General features: G+C 52.8%; 5 protein-coding genes across 5 annotated transcripts; 3 read left to right on the top strand and 2 right to left on the bottom strand.

The window, feature by feature from the left end:
- Positions 1–813: 813 nt before the first annotated feature.
- Positions 814–3,448, top strand: PG986_007793 (uncharacterized protein; the record flags this gene model as incomplete). Its single annotated transcript, XM_066844015.1, has 4 exons — positions 814–954; positions 1,015–2,229; positions 2,290–2,406; positions 2,462–3,448. 4 exons carry the CDS (start codon positions 814–816, stop codon positions 3,446–3,448), a joined length of 2,460 nt encoding a protein of 819 aa, XP_066700127.1.
- Positions 3,449–4,580: 1,132 nt separating this feature from the next.
- On the bottom strand, positions 4,581–7,038 carry PG986_007792 (Translation initiation factor RLI1; the record flags this gene model as incomplete). The annotated part of the gene is made up of 8 exons (XM_066844014.1): positions 4,581–4,817; positions 4,864–6,219; positions 6,330–6,488; positions 6,528–6,568; positions 6,637–6,745; positions 6,800–6,811; positions 6,893–6,917; positions 7,019–7,038. The coding sequence occupies 8 exons, from the start codon at positions 7,036–7,038 to the stop codon at positions 4,581–4,583; spliced, it is 1,959 nt and encodes a 652-aa protein (XP_066700126.1).
- Positions 7,039–9,310: 2,272 nt separating this feature from the next.
- PG986_007791 (SNF2 superfamily protein) lies at positions 9,311–13,030 on the top strand (the record flags this gene model as incomplete). The annotated part of the gene is made up of 4 exons (XM_066844013.1): positions 9,311–9,733; positions 9,788–9,814; positions 9,862–9,970; positions 10,056–13,030. 4 exons carry the CDS (start codon positions 9,311–9,313, stop codon positions 13,028–13,030), a joined length of 3,534 nt encoding a protein of 1,177 aa, XP_066700125.1.
- A 23-nt stretch (positions 13,031–13,053) lies between these two features.
- On the top strand, positions 13,054–14,321 carry PG986_007790 (chromodomain helicase; the record flags this gene model as incomplete). Its single annotated transcript, XM_066844012.1, has 2 exons — positions 13,054–14,027; positions 14,087–14,321. 2 exons carry the CDS (start codon positions 13,054–13,056, stop codon positions 14,319–14,321), a joined length of 1,209 nt encoding a protein of 402 aa, XP_066700124.1.
- A 2,634-nt stretch (positions 14,322–16,955) lies between these two features.
- Positions 16,956–17,575, bottom strand: PG986_007789 (uncharacterized protein; the record flags this gene model as incomplete). Its single annotated transcript, XM_066844011.1, has 2 exons — positions 16,956–17,292; positions 17,565–17,575. The coding sequence occupies 2 exons, from the start codon at positions 17,573–17,575 to the stop codon at positions 16,956–16,958; spliced, it is 348 nt and encodes a 115-aa protein (XP_066700123.1).
- Between the last annotated feature and the right edge of the window lie 560 nt (positions 17,576–18,135).

The following is an 18,135-nucleotide window of genomic DNA, read 5'->3' as shown; positions in this document are numbered from 1 at the left end:
GGTGCTACTACTTGAGGTTCGTTATGTAGTCGGGTGAAGCGTAAAGCACTGGCGAGACAAGCTCATTAGAGGCCGGTTGACTCCATTGGCACACGGAAGGGAAGAGGAACGATTTGCAGCCAGTATCGAAGCATCAGGTAGGCGACTGGCCTATATATCCAATCTGGAATGGAACTCGGAATGATGCATTGCCCGCTACGTCCATGTAATTAATGTCGATGCCCGCAGCTTTGGACGCTTTGGAGGTTTAGTAGGAGCTGCCAGGGCCCAGGGGGCCAGTACCCATCAGGCCCGTAATTTAGCTTAGCTTAGCTTAGCTCTTTGCTGGCTGGTCGGGAGTCGGGACCCTCCCTCCATGTTCCTTCCAATTGTTCCTTCTTCTTTTTTTTTATGTATGCTCCAGCCACGCGGAACAATCCCAGGCACCAGGCAACCAGGAAAGCAAAATCAGTCGCCGGGCGGGCTTGCACGCTACCTGCTGTCACCACCGAACCTAGCACAAAGTAACCTAGCTCTTCGTCGCATTGCCGAAACAAACTTCTGTTGGTGCCATCTTCCATCTGCATTGTTTTTGACTACCGTTACTTTGGATTTGCACGTCCACCAATTGACCCTTCTCGTCGATAACCACGGACATGGTGCGGACGAGTCACTGACGGTGATCATTCACAGCCTCTATCCTTTCTCCTCGCCGCATAGTTGATCTCGTCAAATACCACTTTGCCTGGCTCGGCAACGTGTATCGAGGCCGCCGACCCCATTCACCCTTCTCCATCGGCTCCTCTGTTCGCTCCAACGCGAATCGCAGCCAAGATGAACGGGATGAATGGCCACTTTGGCCAGCCAAACCCATGGCAGGAGCACAAGACTCCAGATGGACGCCCTTATTATTACAATCCTTTTACCAAGGTCACACAATGGACAAAACCCGAAGAGATGATGTCGCCTGCTGAGGTATGTAGCAAGAAGCTGCATCGCTTGTGATTAATCAACATGGCTAACTGAATACGATAGCGCGCTCTAGCAAACCAACCATGGAAGGAATACACGGCCGAAGGTGGGCGCAAGTACTGGTACAACACCGAGTCGAAACAGAGCTCTTGGGAGATGCCAGATGTCTACAAAAGAGCCTTGGGCCACGAGAGCAGCAGTCCCTCCACTCCTGCTGCCCCGGCTGCTTCCTTCTCAGGCGGCGGCGGCAACTACTCAAACCAAGGCTATGACCACAGCCGCGACCATCGCGACCACCGCGACCATCGCGACGTATACCCCGAATCGCGTCAGTTGACCTTTGGCAACGACCCTCGCGTACAATCCTTCGTTCCCGCCAGCAATGAACCCGAGTACGACACCGCTGAAGAGGCTGAGGCCGCTTTTATGAAAATGCTGAAGCGCTGCGGTGTTCAACCAGACTGGACCTGGGACCAAGCTATGCGTGCTACCATCAAGGATCCCCAGTACCGCGCCATCAAGGATCCCAAAGACAGGAAGGTCGCTTTCGAGGAGTACTGCCATGACATGATTATCCAGGACAAGGAACGTGCAAAGGAGCGCTTGAGCAAGCTTCGCTCAGACTTCGCAACTATGCTTCGCAGTCATCCTGAGATTAAACACTACACTCGCTGGAAGACGGCAAGACCAATCATTGAAGGCGAAACTATCTTCCGCTCCACCGACAATGACGAAGAGCGCCGCCAGTTATTCGAGGACTACATTCTCGAGCTCAAGAAGGTCCACATCGAACGACAAGCGAGTCTCCGGAAAAGCGCAATGGATGGTCTTATCGACTTGCTCCCGAAGCTTAACCTTGAGCCCTATACGCGTTGGTCGGAAGCCCAAGGCCTCCTCAAGTCAACCACTCCTTTCCAAGTGGAGGAGAAGTACAAGACGCTGTCTGACTTTGACATCCTGACAGCTTTTCAAAATCACATCAAGGCGTTGGAGCGCAACTTCAACGAGGCGCGCCAAGACCAAAAGAACAGAAAGCTACGCATTGAACGTAAGCACCGTGAGGCTTTTGTCGGCCTTTTGCAAGAGATGCGCAAAGCTGGACAGATCAAGGCTGGCACCAAATGGAGCCAAATTCACCCCCTCATCGCCGACGATGAACGCTACATCATGGCAACCGGCCAGCCTGGGTCTTCCCCTATTGACCTTTTCTGGGATGTTGTCGAAGAAGAGGAACGCGCTCTTCGTTCTACCCGGAATGATGTGCTGGATGTCTTGGATGTAGGTCTATTCATCATTGAGCCGTTGATATGCTTGACTCACCAACTAATCGCAATATAGGACAACCGTTTTGAGTTGACCCCCAAAACTACGTTCGACGATTTTATGTCCGTTGTCAAGAATAATCGCAAAGTTGCTAACATTGATCGTGATATTCTTCATCTCATTTTTGAACGGGTAAGGCCCTTTCTAGTTCCCGTCTGAAGACCACCACGACTAACACCATACGCAGCTCCAGGAAAAGAGGACCAAACGCTCGGATGACGATAGACAGTCTGAGCGTCAGCAACGTAGAGCTATTGATGATCTCAGGTCTTTCATTAAGCATATGGACCCTCCGATCGTTCCCGAAGATACTTGGGAGAAGATACGACCTCGCCTTGTGAGGACGGCCGAATTCAAAGCCGTGACTTCTGAAGAAGCCCGCCGCGGTGCATTTGAGAAAGTGCTCCGCCGAGCTCGGGATCGGGAGGAGGAAGATAGGGATCGTCCAAAGCGACGAGAGCGATCTCCAGATCGTGGTACGTACCGAGACAAAGACCGAGGAGACAGATCTCACCGTAGCGATCGTGTGCGCCCTTCTCGCACGAGTCGTAGCCCTGAGCCAGATGCATACGAAGCAGACCGCCGCAAGGCAATCGCCGAGCGAGAGAAGAACTATCGTAAGTCAAGCATGGCCGAAAGCTTACTGTCTGACCGCCGCGCATCGGACACCTACCGAGAGCGTGATACACGCGACGTCCGGGACCGGGATCGAGACCGAGATCGCGAACGCGAACGCGAACGCGAACGTGATAGAGACCGTGATCGAGATCGAGACCGGGTTCGCAGCCGGGACCGGGATTTCCCTCCCCGACCCCGCCGTGATGACTACGCCCGAGAACGGCGAGATCGCGAGGAAGAGCGCGAGCGTTCCTATCGTCGCCGCGTGGAGCGAGCACCGGTCGACGAGTTACCTTACGGTGACGACCGTCCAACTTCTTCCCGTCGTCGCCGGGAAGATGGCGACGACTTTGAGCGTCGGGAATCGCGAGATTCTAAGAGACTGAGAAGAGAAAGAACTCCACGTGAGCGCTCCCCACCACGCGAAGCACGTTTTAAGACTAGGTCACCGCCACCAGCAGTAGCAGCAGCAGCTCCGCAGCCGCCGGCGCCTAAGCCCAAGGTCGAAGAGAATATCCATTCTGGAAGTGAAGAGGGTGAGATCGAGGAAGACTAGGCGACACCACCCGCCGCCAGCGACCACGCGCAATTCTTCGGCCCCGCTGATTACAGACGCCTCGTTCACTCTATCCCCTCTGAAAAGCCATAACAGCATGCCGCCGCAGAGAAGCCGAAAAGACCTAGCAAACGCGGGAAGCTTTCCTTTTCGTACCGAGAAAACTTTGGCCCACTTTGTTCGGGGAGAGACTCTTTTGACGTACGTGTCTGCACCCCGCATCTTGCTATACCTGTTGGGACATGATGACCTTTTGGCACACTCGGACAGAGACGAGAAGGACTGGGGCGGGAAGAGTCATCTCGGGGGGGCGCAACAGCAAGCAATACCACTCGCTCATGCTTGTTACCTTAACAACCAACCTGCCTCCACACGACCGAAACCTCAGGCGCGCACGGCATATCTTTTTTTCTTTTCTTTGACTTTCTCGCTCTATGTCCGTCTTTTACGACACGAGCTGTCTCTTTCTTCTTCTCTCGGTTTCTCCCCCGAAAGGAAAAACATCCCGGAAAAAAGACTCAAAAAGGAGTATGTATACTCTTTTCTCCCCCGTTTACTCAGTTCAGACAGACTACCACGAGTACACCCAAGCACTTTTGTACGAAACCTCTAGATAGCTTAATCGCATAGTGAACTTGGTTCATACTTTTTGAACGTCTTCGTCCCATATAAACCACTGTCTATTTTCCCCTGTAGACCTAGCATCTCGGCCACTTGAACGCCGATCGATATGCTATGACAGCCCAAGTTCTTCTGAATGTTAAATCTAACAGGTCATGATGAAGGGCGTCACTTTGTATGAGAACGGTGACTTTTCTAGAAAGGATATCAGGTAGAAACGACCCTATTTATATTTTGCCACCACCACGCGAGGTTCCCTGTATGGTGGAGGTTGGTCTTTTACAAGAAAAACTATCTACGTCCTCTGCGTCCTTGCCCATCAACTTTTCTTCGTTGCTCTTACCGTTTGGTGGACTACATCGAACCAAAGATCCTCTGTCAACCTGGCTATTCCTCGATCTGCATCCACTTACATCCTTCTGGGCTGGCTGGAGGCCTTCGAGCAGAACCTCCCCGCTTCAAGAATTATGCATATAGAGTAGTCACAGGACCAGGCTGGAACAGGCAGTGACTACTGCAGTCGGATTGCACCCGGCTCGTCTGCATCTTCTTCACCATCCTCCTCGTCCGATCCACAAGGCCCACCCGCGGCGCGGCACTTATTGTCGTCTTGGATAATCAGGCATTTCTTTGAAGGAGGCGTGTGCATTAGCTGGTCATCGTTCTCAGAGCGTCTGTCTTCCCGGTGGCCATTATGTCTTGGGGCGCCCTTCAGGACGATTCGGTCTCCTCCAAGAAGAACTAGATTCTGGTCAGTAACATGCAACATCGAGGTGGGTCGGAGATATGCTTACGTAGTTGCCGTTCAGCTTCTGTTCCTGATCCAACTGACTGTTCATCTTGTTGATACGAGGACGGAAGTTGGTAGGGTCGCGGCGGAAAGTAACGTCAAGGTTCTTCAGGAAACTGTTGCAGCCGGTCAGAAGCGACTCAGGGGTGTTTGCACGGGCGTCGACACCAGGCTGGCCATCGAAGACAATGACTCTGTCAGCCAAGTATGTGGCCATGATGAAATCGTGTTCGACGATGAACGCCGTCTTCTTGGCATGCATGATGAAGCGCTTAATAACTCGGGCGGCAATGATACGCTGCTCAGAGTCCAGGTAGGCAGACGGCTCGTCAATGACGTAGATGTCAGCAGGAATACCGAGGGCAAGCACGATAGCAACACGCTGCAATTCACCACCGGACAAGTTCTTGACTTCTTGGTCAATGAAGTCTTCGAGCTTGAGGGGCTTGACAACATCAGTCTGGAACTGGGGCGACAGGAATGCCGGGCGGATCTTCTTGAAGAACAGCTGACGGACAGTTCCGTCGAACTTGGGGGTGATGGTCTGGGGCTTCATGCTGATCTTCATCTCTGGGACCTTCTGGGTGCCGTCGGGCTTCAAGGCACCGGCCAGAAGTTTACAGAAGGTCGTCTTGCCTGTTCCGTTCTCTCCCATCATGACGATGATCTCCGAATCGGTGAAGTCGCCGGTTTCGATGCTCAAGTGGAAGCCTCCGAGGGTCTTCTCCATCTTGGGGTAGCTGAAGGCACGGGCCTTGTCGGCCATGAAGTCGTCGGCGCCCTCAGAAAGGCGGAAAGTCAGAGATTCTTCGCGGAATCGAAGGTTTTCGGTGGGGATATGACCGTCAAGGAAGATGTTGATGCCTTCGCGGACCGAGTGAGGAAGGGTCACAACACCGTAGATGGCGGGTCTACCGTAGAGCACGCAGACGTAGTCGGAGAGGTAGTCGAGAACAGACAAATCGTGTTCAACAACAATGATGTAGTTGTCGGACTGAGACAGCGAGCGGATGATACGAGCGGCAGCCAGACGCTGCTTAACATCCAGGTACGAGGAAGGCTCGTCGAACATGTACACATCGGCCTTCTGGACACAGACAGTTCCAATAGCAAATCGCTGAAGCTCACCACCGGAGAGCTGGTTAACCTCACGATCCATAAGATGTCTAAGCTCGAGAACATCCAGGACCTCGTTCAGGTTGTCAAGCGAGGCGCGGCCTTCCAGGAGGGCCCTGACCGACCTCTCGGGGCCACGAATAGCCTTGGGGATTTGATCGACATACTGAGGCTTGACGACGGCCTTCAAATCATCCTCGAGAATCTTGGTGAAGTAGTTCTGCAGCTCGGAGCCTCGGAAATACTTGATCACATCGTTCCAGTCAGGGGGTTGTCATGGCGGCCCAGGTTGGGCTTGAGCTTGCCGCTGAGAATCTTCAAGGCCGTGCTCTTTCCAATACCGTTGGTTCCAACCAGACCCAAAACGTTTCCAGGTCGGGGCATAGGCAGGCGGTGAAGCTTGAAGCTGTTGGCCGAGTATCGATGGGTGACTTGAGACTCGAGGTTGGTCGGCAGGTTGATAATCGTGATGGCGCTGAACGGGCACTTCTTGGGGCAGATACCGCATCCAATCTACCGCGTGTTAGTACTCGGCATCGCGGCGCGACAGACCCGGCTTTCGCAGCACGAGACCCGTGAGCTACATGAACTTACTACACGATAGTCAGCATAAGATTTTTCAAGGAGGTTCTAGAATGGAATGGCTTGAGCGCAGACGTACCACAGAGACTCTCAGAGATGAAGGCAAGCTTGGAATCTGGGGCGACTTCGATACACAGCTTGCCACTGCGGACAACGGGGCAAGCCTTCTTGCACTCTTGACGGCATTTCTGCGCAAAAAGATCAGCACTGTCGCGGGTTGCAAAGCAGGAATTCCTTCATACCTTGGGCTTGCACTGGATTTTGTGCGTGTCGCATTAGCATCGTCACATCCTGATGGCGGGGTAATTCAATATTTGGTGGGGTGAGGATTTTACCTTGTCAGAGTTGACAATGGCGATACTGTTATACACGTGGTTAGCAAAGTGCCATTGGTCGTGGGAACTGCTCTGGAATGCGTCGGCCAGAAAGAAGAAAAATCGAGCGTGCAGAGGTAGACCTACCGGGTGAGTTTGTCCGACATGATGCTGGCAGGTTTTGTCAGTCCTGGAGGATTCCGAAGAACAGTCGAATGTTGAAGGAAGAAATGCGCGTGGGCACACTCGGCGATCAGCGAAAGGACAAGGAGGCAGGACTGAGTCACGCAGCAGGCGATGATACGAGCTGTTCAAGAACGAGGAAATCTCTCGTATCGCACAACGGGCCGCAAAGGATGGGAGAAGGTCTGGGAGAAGAATGAAATATGAATCGGGATATCCAGAGCAGCATCCATAAGCCCTAGGCACCTAACTTTTTGGTGTGGGGTGATGTCAGTGTCCAATCACTTTGAATGCATTGCTGATTGGGGATGATCCCGAGAACCTTGCCCGACTCCGCACTGCACTGCACTGCACTGCACTGCCAGCCTGCTTCAAGCGACAGATCCCGGTTTTGTACCATATCATCATTGATGTATCTAATGATACATGGCTATAGTTTATAATAGACATCGCAATAAATAAACACACGTACATACTTAGTAGGTAAGTTTTCTACATTTACCTCCTCGAGCTATAGGGACCTATAGGCACTCAGGTACTGTACCTATCCAGGTAGTGAGCATGTCTTCAATTACTCGATCCATTCGGAAAGTGTAGATGTGTACCACTCTCGCATGTGAGCAACTTATACTCAACCTAAGTGTAGTAAATAAGGTAGGCATATAGCAATATTATGTTTCCACCAAGCTGTTCGTACAACCGTGGAGCTACGACTGTGCCTACTGGCATGCAGGTTGGTTGGTTTGGATAGAATAATGCGAACAACGAACCCCTACCGCAAGCAGTTGTCCAACGGGCAAGGTTGGTCTCTTTGGCCAACCTTTTGTCGTAGGTCCCTGCAAGTGGTATTGTTTTGGGGACTGCTCATGGCTCATTCCCCACGGAAGTCTGGTAGGGTTGGCCTATTTACTAGGTACTCTCGTGGAACCAGAGAGTGTGTCGACGCCGGAGAGCAAGAACCACACATATATGTAGATGAATGCTGGCAATAAGAGTTACTTTCGTTATTAGCCAGTGAGCAGGTAACAGAGACGGCCAAAGCTCTCATCGCCGACCTTCTGGCCACCAAGAGATGAGATCACGTGGACAATGTAAAGAAGAAATGGTAGTGTTCTTAGTAGCCGTGGTCCGTTTTCTGTAGGTAATAACGTGAATGCATCTCCATAATCCGCAAGCCACGGGGATACATGATGGAATCTGACCCAATGACGAGGTATTCTATGGCTGTGTCCTTCTGAGTCTACATGTGTCTACCTGGTAATCTAGTTGGTCGCCCATGGACAATCAAAGAAAACAGTAGGTGCCGGAGAAGGCGAGGGGAAAGATATCGCATAAAGAAGCGACCAGGCGCGTTGGTTACTCTGTGTGTGCGTGTTTTGAGAGCAGTTGACTCGGAAGCGGCCAGCTTTGTTCGGATGGTTGGTTAACAGAGACGGACGGGCATTGTAGAGGCCCTGCTCTCTGCTCTCCCAAGCTCAGAGCATTGGTGCCAGCCCCGCTAGATCGGTTTAGGCTTAGAGACTTTTCCTCTTACCCACCCTGCAGACCTGCTCAATTGATCTGATTGATCCTGCCTGCCAGCAAAAAGATCCAAACCCATTGCCCCCCAGAATTGGAACAGAACGCCCTGGAGTCAGCACCTAGGCAATCTCAACACATCACCACCACACACTCCCTCGTGTCGTCGGGGCCTCCCCTGCCCTACCAAAAAATAAAAATCCCAAGAAAGTCTCGCTCTTAGGCTTTCTGGTATACTTCTCCAGGTGGCCCAGTTGATGAATTGTAAGTAGCTTTCCTTGCTCTGAGCCGATGCGTGCTCGTTCTGGCCGGCAAGGCTGGGCTTTGCTGTTCCGCCTGTTCAGTCCAACATGCGATATCTATCGCGAAAACTATCACATGTAACCCTGCCATCGAAAGCTTCAAGCTCCCTGGGCTCTCTGAAGTGGTCGGACTCGATGGATTCAGCTGTTCTCGATGCCATGCACTCATCAGACACGCTCTGTCGCCCCGTCCTGCTGACCAAAGACCGCGTCTGCCCTCTTCCATCAACCAGCCTCGCGATCCATCCGGTACCATCACTATATGCGCCAGAGACCCTTGAGAGCTTGATTCGCGCTCAATCCCACATATTATGACTCTGATACGATCGCCAGTGCTTGTTTCCCTTGGCTTGTGCTCGTCTGACCGCTCTGACCGTGTCTCCTGCTAACCTAGTCATCTCTTAGGCATCTCGAAAGAGTGCTATCAACTCCCACCATGTCGAGCTCGCCGGAGCCCAGCTTAGCCAATGGCCACGGCTCGCCATTGGAAGAGTCTAGTGTATCGCCCGTCGCAGATGGCGCCCAGAGTGACAGCGATCTTTCCGAAGTTAATGAAACGGTCGTTATTGCCCGGCCTCGCGGCTCCCCGTCCGCGTTCGATCACGATCACGACTCCGACGATGCGAAGCCAGATTCCGAGCCTCACAAGGCCGCCGAGTCAAGCGCTGAGGAAGACAATGATGTTTCCGATGACGCCGACTTTGATGTGGAAGATAGCCCCGTTGCCTCTCACAGTGACGCTGCACAGGAGGAGAGATCAGAGTCCAACGACTCTCATCGTGCCGCGAAACGAAAAGTTGGCGCCGGGGAGAATGAATACATTGCAGCAAACCCAGAGCTCTATGGACTGAGGAGAAGCGTACGTTGATGGAAAAATTTTCTCCCTCTTGAATCTAGCTGACAGAGACTATAGTCTCGCCCGACTAAGCAGCCCAAACTTGTAAGTTGCCCTTCCCGTCGCTGTCCCGACACCGGCTTACATTACAGATCGACTCGGATGATGATGAGGAGGAGGAGGAGGATGAGTCCGAGTCTGATGTCCCCACTAATCGACGTTCCAACAAGAGACGGCGGGTAGAGCAGATCTCTCAACAATGTAAGTCTCGCCACCTAGTCGAAACTACAAAGTATCGACGACCATGCCGTCCTATACAGAAAGAGCTCGACTAACCACTCGACAGCCTCAAGTAAAAACACCCCCATTCGCCAATCAAACGCCGACGATTCCGAATCTGATACGTACGGGGGAGCCCGCGCGCGGTCTTTCCAGAAAAAAGCTCGCCGCGAGCAAGCTCAGTCCCAATCATCGCACCTATACGCCGAGAAGCGCTGGTCAAGTCGAGCTGCCACACGCCAAGTCCAATACCAGGAATCCGATGAGGATGATGACGAGGATGAGCTAACGCCCAACCACTGGGCAGGTGGCGAAGAGATGGCTGACGACTCCCCCTACATCGAGAAGGTTGTCGGACACCGCGTCAAAGACGGCGGCGAACTAGCTGTGGACGCCTCCCGGGATGATTTCGAGTACCATATCAAATGGCAATACAAATCACACCTGCACAACACATGGGACACCATGGACGTGCTACGTGGCTACCGCGGAGTTCGCAAGCTCGAAAATTACTACAAGAGGACTATCGAGTACGAGATTGATCTCAAGTTCGCTGGGGATGACATCCCACCCGAGACTCGCGAGCAGTATTTGCTAGATAAGGAACGTGAACAAGACGCCCTGGAAGACTACACCAAGGTTGAGCGCATCGTCTCAGTACGCAGTGGCGATGAAGGCAAGGAGTATTTTGTCAAGTGGAAGGGCTTGACATACGAATGCTGCACTTGGGAACTTGCTACACTCATTCGCGACGGCGCCCAAGACAAGATTGATCAATTCCTTGACCGACAGGCACGATCCTGGACGTCGGACAAATCCGAGTCCAACCCCAATACTCGTACTCAGTTCTTGAAACTTGAGAAACAGCCCAGCTACATCACCAACGGCGAGCTCAGGGGCTTTCAGCTTACGGGGTTGAACTTCCTAGCCCTGAACTGGTGTCGCGCGAATAATGTCATCTTGGCTGATGAAATGGGCCTGGGAAAAACAGTCCAGACTGTGTCATTTCTCAGCTGGTTGCGCAACGAACGCAAACAGGAGGGCCCCTTCCTTGTCGTCGCGCCCCTTAGTGTCATTCCCGCTTGGTGTGACACGTTCAATCTGTGGTCACCGGATCTCAACTACGTTGTGTACCTTGGTAATGCGGAGGCACGCAGCACCATCCGTGAGCACGAGCTATTGGTCAACAACAACCCCAAAAAGCCTAAGTTCAATGTTCTCGTCACGTCTTACGAATATATCCTGCAGGATGCCGACTTCCTACGCAGCATCAAATGGCAAGCTCTGGCTGTTGACGAGGCCCATCGTCTGAAGAACAAGGAGTCGAAGCTCTATGCCGAGCTGGTTAGCTTCGGTGCCCCGGCCAAGGTTCTCATTACCGGTACTCCGATCCAAAACAACTTGGCCGAATTGTCTTCCCTTTTAGATTTCTTGAACCCAGGCAAGGTCGTGATCGATGAGGACCTGGAAAACATGATTGATGTCAATGCGCAAGCCAGACTGCAAGACCTTCACGACTCTATCGCCCCTTTCATCCTGCGGCGAACAAAGGAAACTGTCGAGACGGACCTGCCCCCGAAGACGGAGAAGATTATCCGTGTCGAGCTATCAGACGTTCAACTCGAGTACTACAAGAATATTCTCACCCGAAACTATGCTGCCCTGAATGAAGGCAACAACGGCCAAAAGCAGTCGTTGCTCAACATCGTCATGGAGCTGAAGAAAGTCAGCAACCATCCTTACATGTTTCCAGGTGCTGAAGAAAAGGTCCTTGCTGGCAGCGAGCGCCGAGAGGACCAAATCAAAGGTCTCATCACGAGCAGTGGCAAAATGATGCTTCTCGACCAACTGCTGACCAAGCTGAGAAAAGACAATCACCGCGTCTTGATCTTCAGCCAAATGGTCAAGGTACTGGATATATTGGGTGACTATCTGCGTCTGCGTGGCTATCAATTCCAGCGGCTTGACGGAACTATTGGTGCTGGCCCACGACGACTGGCCATCAACCATTTCAACGCCGAAGACAGCCAGGATTTCTGCTTCTTGCTGTCGACCCGCGCTGGTGGTCTCGGTATCAACTTGATGACCGCTGATACGGTTATCATCTTCGATTCTGACTGGAACCCCCAGGCTGACCTGCAAGCCATGGCGCGTGCTCATCGAATTGGCCAGAAGAAACCTGTCACGGTCTACCGCCTTGTGTCCAAGGAGACAATCGAAGAAGAGGTATTGGAGCGTGCCCGCAATAAGCTTCTCCTCGAGTTCTTGGCTATCCAGGCCGGTGTCACCGATGACGGCAAGGCTTTGAAAGAAGAAGCCAAGCAGAGAGGCCTGAGAATCGACGAAGCCAAGTCGGCCGACGATATCCAATGGGTACTCAAGATGCGATCGCAGAAAATGTTCGAGCAGTCAGGCAACCAAGAAAAGTTGGAGAAGCTTGACATCGATTCCATCCTCGAGAATGCTGAGATTACCAAGACCCAGTTCAGCGACAAGATGAACCTCAGCACAGGCGGTATTGATTGGGACAACTTCATGCAGTATACCGATGTCAAGGTGGACGATCTCAATCTCGACTGGGATCAGATTATTCCCGCCGAGGAGATAGCTGCTATCAAGAGCGAGGAGGAAAAGAAGAAGAATGCCGAATACCTTGCTAAAGTCGTGGAGGAAAGCGCTCCGAGGCGGGCTGCTCTGAAAGGCGTCAAGAATGACGGCGATACCGAAAGAGCCGAACGTATGGCTAAGAAACGGGAGCGGGAGCAGCTGAAGCAGGATCGGTTGGAGGAGCAGCGTGCTTTGCTATCTGACCCCAGACGGCCGCTGAACGAGAAGGAGACTCGTAACCTCATTCGAGCGTTCATGCGCTTCGGCCACATGGATGACCGGGCGGATGAGCTGCTTCGTGACGCTCGACTAAGCGACAGAGACCGAGACTTCATCAACGACATTCTCCATGGACTCTTCCAGGCGGCTCAAGATGCCATGGACAGACAGATGGACGAGATCCGCGCCCAAGAGCAGCAGACCAAAAGAAAATGACCAAGAAAGACATCAAAGCGGTCATGTTCGACTTTGGCGAGGTAAAGAAGATCAACGCTGAGACGATCCTCGAGCGACCTCCTCAGTTGCGATTGCTCCGTCGCGTGGTCAAGGAACAGTCTGATTTCCGCAATTTCAGACTGGTCGATGCAACCAAGGCTGCCCACTACAGCTGCGAATGGGGTGCAAGAGAGGACGGCATGCTGCTCGTCGGCATCGACCGTTATGGGTTTGGAGCGTGGACTCAAATCCGAGACGACCGCGAATTGGGTATGCAGGACAAGTTCTTCTTGGAGGAGCACCGCATCGAGAAGAAGCAGGAACGCGAGCACACCGAGGTCAAGGCGGCCAAGGCCCCAGGCGCTGTGCATCTCGTGCGCCGCTCAGAGTATCTGCTCTCTGTCTTGACTGCTGTGCACTCTGGCGATGTGAATGCACAGAAAGTGGTTGAGAACCATCACCGGAACAACAAGAAATCGGCTCATGCCATGGCGAACGGATATAGACGCTCTGATAAGACCAGCGCGTCGGCCTCGCCGGCACCCCAAAGCATCAAGAAGATTGCACACCATCGAGAGCGTGACAGCGACCGTGCTCACGCGCGTGGTGAGCATCACCATCGCTCCCGTAGCAATGTGGCCGAAGGTGGTACACCACGTCCCGACTCCAAGCGCAAGCATAGCGGAGAGATGGACGAGCGGAACCGGAAGCACCGAAGATTGGAGGAGCAGAAGCGCTCTGATGACGATATGAGGGATCCGGAAACGGATGACGACGATGACAAGAGAAACGCACCCATCATCGCCGCTCTCATGCAGCCTATCTGGTCGCACGTCGAGAAGGTAGAGTCGTGTACGAAGGTCAACATACCCATCGCCAAGGCCAGAGCCAAGGTTCTGAAGAATGAGATCACGGCTATTGGCAACTTTATTGAAGGCCTGCATAAGAGCTCGGGGCTATCCGACCAGCAGCTCGCGGACTTGAAGCCCAAGCTCTGGTAAGTTCCCTTTGTTTGCTCGTGACGACATGTGGTCGGTCTTGCTAACTGTACTCTAGGCGGTTCGTTTCTAAGAGAATCCCGGCGTCGGACAAGGACAAGCAACCTGGCAAATCGGACAAGGACAAGCCTGCCGGCGCCGACCCGAATAGAATGACAGGTCCCCGTCTTGCTGGTCTCTACCAACAGCTGAAACAGGCTGAGAAGCAAGGCGACGGTCCGAAGGTCAAGAACGGAGAGACGCCTGTGGCCAACGGATCTTCTCGGGGCGAGTCTTCCAAGCCCAAGCACTAATTAACCCAGGCCCGGGCGGAGGATGTCCCGGGCTCCCCTCGTCCGGCTAGCGGCATGGTCGCGGCACAGCAATACAGCATCCCCAGGCGTTACGGTTTGGTATCGTATTGATCTCGTCTTCACCAAGGTCTGGAATTACGACATGACATACCCAGCAAAAGCATCGATTTATAGGACTTGCGGCGTTTTTGGGTGGGATCTGCGACAAGCAGCGGATCCAGCGTTTGATTTCTTGTTTCTACTGTACTGGCAGCCCTGTAGCAGAGGGCCATGGCAAGGCTTGGGCAGCAATGGACTGGCCAGGACGTGGACTACTACCAGCAAGCGTACGAGCTTTCGCCGTCTGAACTTGGTGTCTGTTCCTAGCTACCGGCCGTTGCATGCTCGAAGAGGCCACAAGAACACAGACATACATATACGTGGTAAAGGAAATGTGGTTATGCTAAGCCGAATATCAGTACATATAGTGTGTCTTCGTTCTCTTAGCTGCCGGGCGCGATGCTTTCCTTGCTCTGCCGTCCGTTGGGGTGGCATGCATGGTGGAGAGGTCACTAGAGACGGAGGCTCTGCATCTCGGGCTGGACGGAATCCAGCCTATTCGCTTGGCAAGGGCGATTGACATGTTATAGATTCGGACACTGTCATAAATACATCGTCATCATTAATCAAGATTTGGTCTCTCGACGCCGTCCTTACTCCTTTAGAAGCCTCGTTCAAGTCAAGTCTGTCCAGTCTGTCGGTCACACGACTCCACCTGCCTGTGCCCAGACCGGAAATCAACTTGGGCCATTCCACTCTTGTGAGAATTTTCCCACCCGCCATCCAGTCACAGCTTGCGCTGCCGACGCTTTCTTTGCTTCCGACTTAGACTGTACTAACGCCAAACCACCACATCTCAACAAGTGAAGGTTGATATCCGATGTGGTGTAGTGGCTAACATTACACGCTCTCATTGCAGATCCGTGTAGCCCGGGGTTCGATTCCCCGCATCGGAGTACCATTTAGTTTTTTGCCCTTTTTCAATTTCTCCTTCTGCTTCCTAGTTAGTGTCTGTCTATCCTTACGCCAGTCAGTCAATGATCTCTACATATAGAAGGGGTAGAGAGGTATTATTTTATCTCGGCATTGCATGCAACCAGACGTGACCCTTTTCTCTATTGTCATTTTATCTATCCTTGTTTGTTGTTGCTGCTCGAGCTGGATGTGCAGAGGAAAGGTCTAGCTTTCTAGGCTGCTTTCGGATTTCGGAATGTCCTTGGTTGTTGGCATTTATTAGTGAGTGAGTCCTCTCGTTTCGCAGTACTGTTATAGCTAGATCGATACGGATGCAATGGTTCAAGCCCCTTATGGGCTCACTCTGCCCTCGGTGTACTTGAAAACGCTGCAGAGCAGAGCAGTTCAGTTAAGGGATGGGAACGGCCACGCAGCATGTGATGTGGAAACTTTGGAAATGCAGGTGAAGAAAGCTTGGGATCAGAGCCATATGATCGTGGTAGATTTCAGTGTTTCACTGGTCTAGATATATCGGTTCATGAATGAGCACACACATATCTGTACGTGTCCCGACGCCACGGACGGCTTGGGTTCGGAGGTTTGATACCTGGGATCGCTAATACATGTACAAACCAACTCCAGGTGAGCAATGTGTGGAATGGTGACCTGCTTCTGGACGTGGAGGGACTGAAATAGGTACCTACCTACCTTACTTATAGCGCAATAGCAGCAAGATATCTCAACTAACAGAAACAGCACCGTGGTCATCATTACTTCCTGACATAGCAATGAGGGGACCATGTCCTCCTTATGGATTTCAATTTCATTTCAGGCAGGCCGCCGTGCCTACCACCAAATACTTCCCAACTGTCGGCCGAGACCACGGAGCAGTCGGCAGGAAGTCCAGCAAGCCGTGGCTGGCAATGCCAGGTAAAACACCTGAGAGGAGTAACATCTCCCTCTCACCCGACGCCGATCTTTCCATGCTCTCTTTTGTTGTGTACACCCTTCTCTTCAGGCAGCCTGCTTAAAGCGTAACCACCACATTTATTGGGATCTACGGCACCCACGCTGGCCTTGATGATTCGATCAGTTGAATCTCCGGTGAGACTGAGGAATGCCGTTGGCTTCTACTCAACCTGTGGTTATATGCAGGAGCCTCGTTGTCAGGCTCTGCTGTGTTACTGCTCCGGGGGGCTGTGGTTGGCTTCGCCATGTTGTCGTGTGGTGGGCCTCCAGCATATTTGGAGAAAGGAGGAGGAGGCCATAAATAGCATGCGAGGCTGCACCGCACCAATAGTTATTATGTATAACCCTCCTTCCCCGTAGACATCTCAATGTCGGATAGAAATAAATAGAAAGGCGTTCCCAGTCTACAAGTGACTCAGTCTTCCTCTCTCTTACCCCCCTCCTTTTCACGCAAGCAACCCTTTGCGAAAGAGATTCTTGTCGTGAACTCTTACATGACTGGCTCTCGTGTTATCACATCAATTCCCTACTCATAACGTGCGATCTATCATCCCTTCCAAAGTGTACTCAAGTAAGCAAGCCGACTGAAACTACCTACTCAATAAGCAAAGGACCAACCACCACCACCACCAAACCATGGCCTCCCCCTTATCCCTAGCCAGCCCCTCCCCCCTAGCCCCCCGCCCCCACGACGCCGCCCCCTGCTTCCTCTGCCAGCGCCCGAGCACGCGCCTCGTGACGCGGAGCTCGAACCGCAAGCACAACGGCGGCCGGCCCTACCACAAGTGCCTGCCCTGCGGCAAGTTCCTCGCCTTCGCCGACGAGCGCGGCAACGACCCGCGCAACCCGGCCTGCCCCTGCGGCCACTCGTCCAAGACGCAGCGCGCCGGCGCCTCCGGCCGCCTCCACTACGCCTGCCGCATGGGCACCTGCGACTTCAAGGCCCCCTTCGTCGACGCCGGCGGCGCGCAGGTCAGCGTCGTCGGGGAGGAGCTCGTGGGGCAGATGGCTGGGCTCAGGATTATATGACGGTCAAGGGAGGGAGGAGGACCTGCTGTTGGATTGTATCATGTTCAGTACAGCTGATGGGGGATTATTAGGTCCTTATCGTGACGATTTCTGATGGTGTACGTCATGGTAGGGCTTAGTTGACGGCCTCTGGAAGTCCCGTCGAAGACATGTTCGCCGGTACACGTTGCAGGACACGGATAGGCAGAATGCTGTTGATGTGCTGATTTCCCAATAAGACTAGGTTCTCCAGGCAGACTGATGAACACATACATAGCACACATACTGAATGAGACCACGACCACAAAGCAACCGCAATGCAGGTGCTCGACTTGATCGCTGTCCTCCTTGTGACGTTTCTTCGCCGGCAGAAGTTCTGTGTCATGGCGGGGAACTTGGCCCTGAGGAACCCTATTTTCACTTATCCGCCGGCTCAAAATTCGGCTATGTCGATGTACAGTCACTCTGAAACGGCTTGTCACTTCATTGTGTCATTTCTCACCGCCTCTTGCAACACAGATGGATGACGAATGCCAAGTCAGGTAAATCGAAGGCAGATACCGTCGATTGAAGGAGCCATACGCATTTCGCTCTGTCGTTGGTCTAATAGCTTGCTCTCCTGAGCCCGGATCCCGCTCAAAAATGAATCCCGGGAAAGCAAAACCCCCAGGTGCATGATTGAAGAGCAGGCAGGATTTGGTATCTCCCCTTCGCCAAAAGCCATCTCGGCTCATCCAACGCCAAATAATGAAAAACGCCATGGGATCCTCCTCTAGGATATCGAGGATCCTCTCATGCAATAATGGGACATGCAGAAAGTCCTATGTACAGTACATGTGCTCCG

This window comes from Apiospora aurea (genome assembly GCF_038362705.1).
Source record: "Apiospora aurea strain CBS 24483 chromosome Unknown utg000005l_segment0_segment0, whole genome shotgun sequence".
Lineage (NCBI taxonomy): Eukaryota > Fungi > Ascomycota > Sordariomycetes > Amphisphaeriales > Apiosporaceae > Apiospora > Apiospora aurea.
The sequence above is the reverse complement of the archived record's forward strand: the minus strand, read 5'-3'. Positions and strand labels throughout refer to the sequence as shown.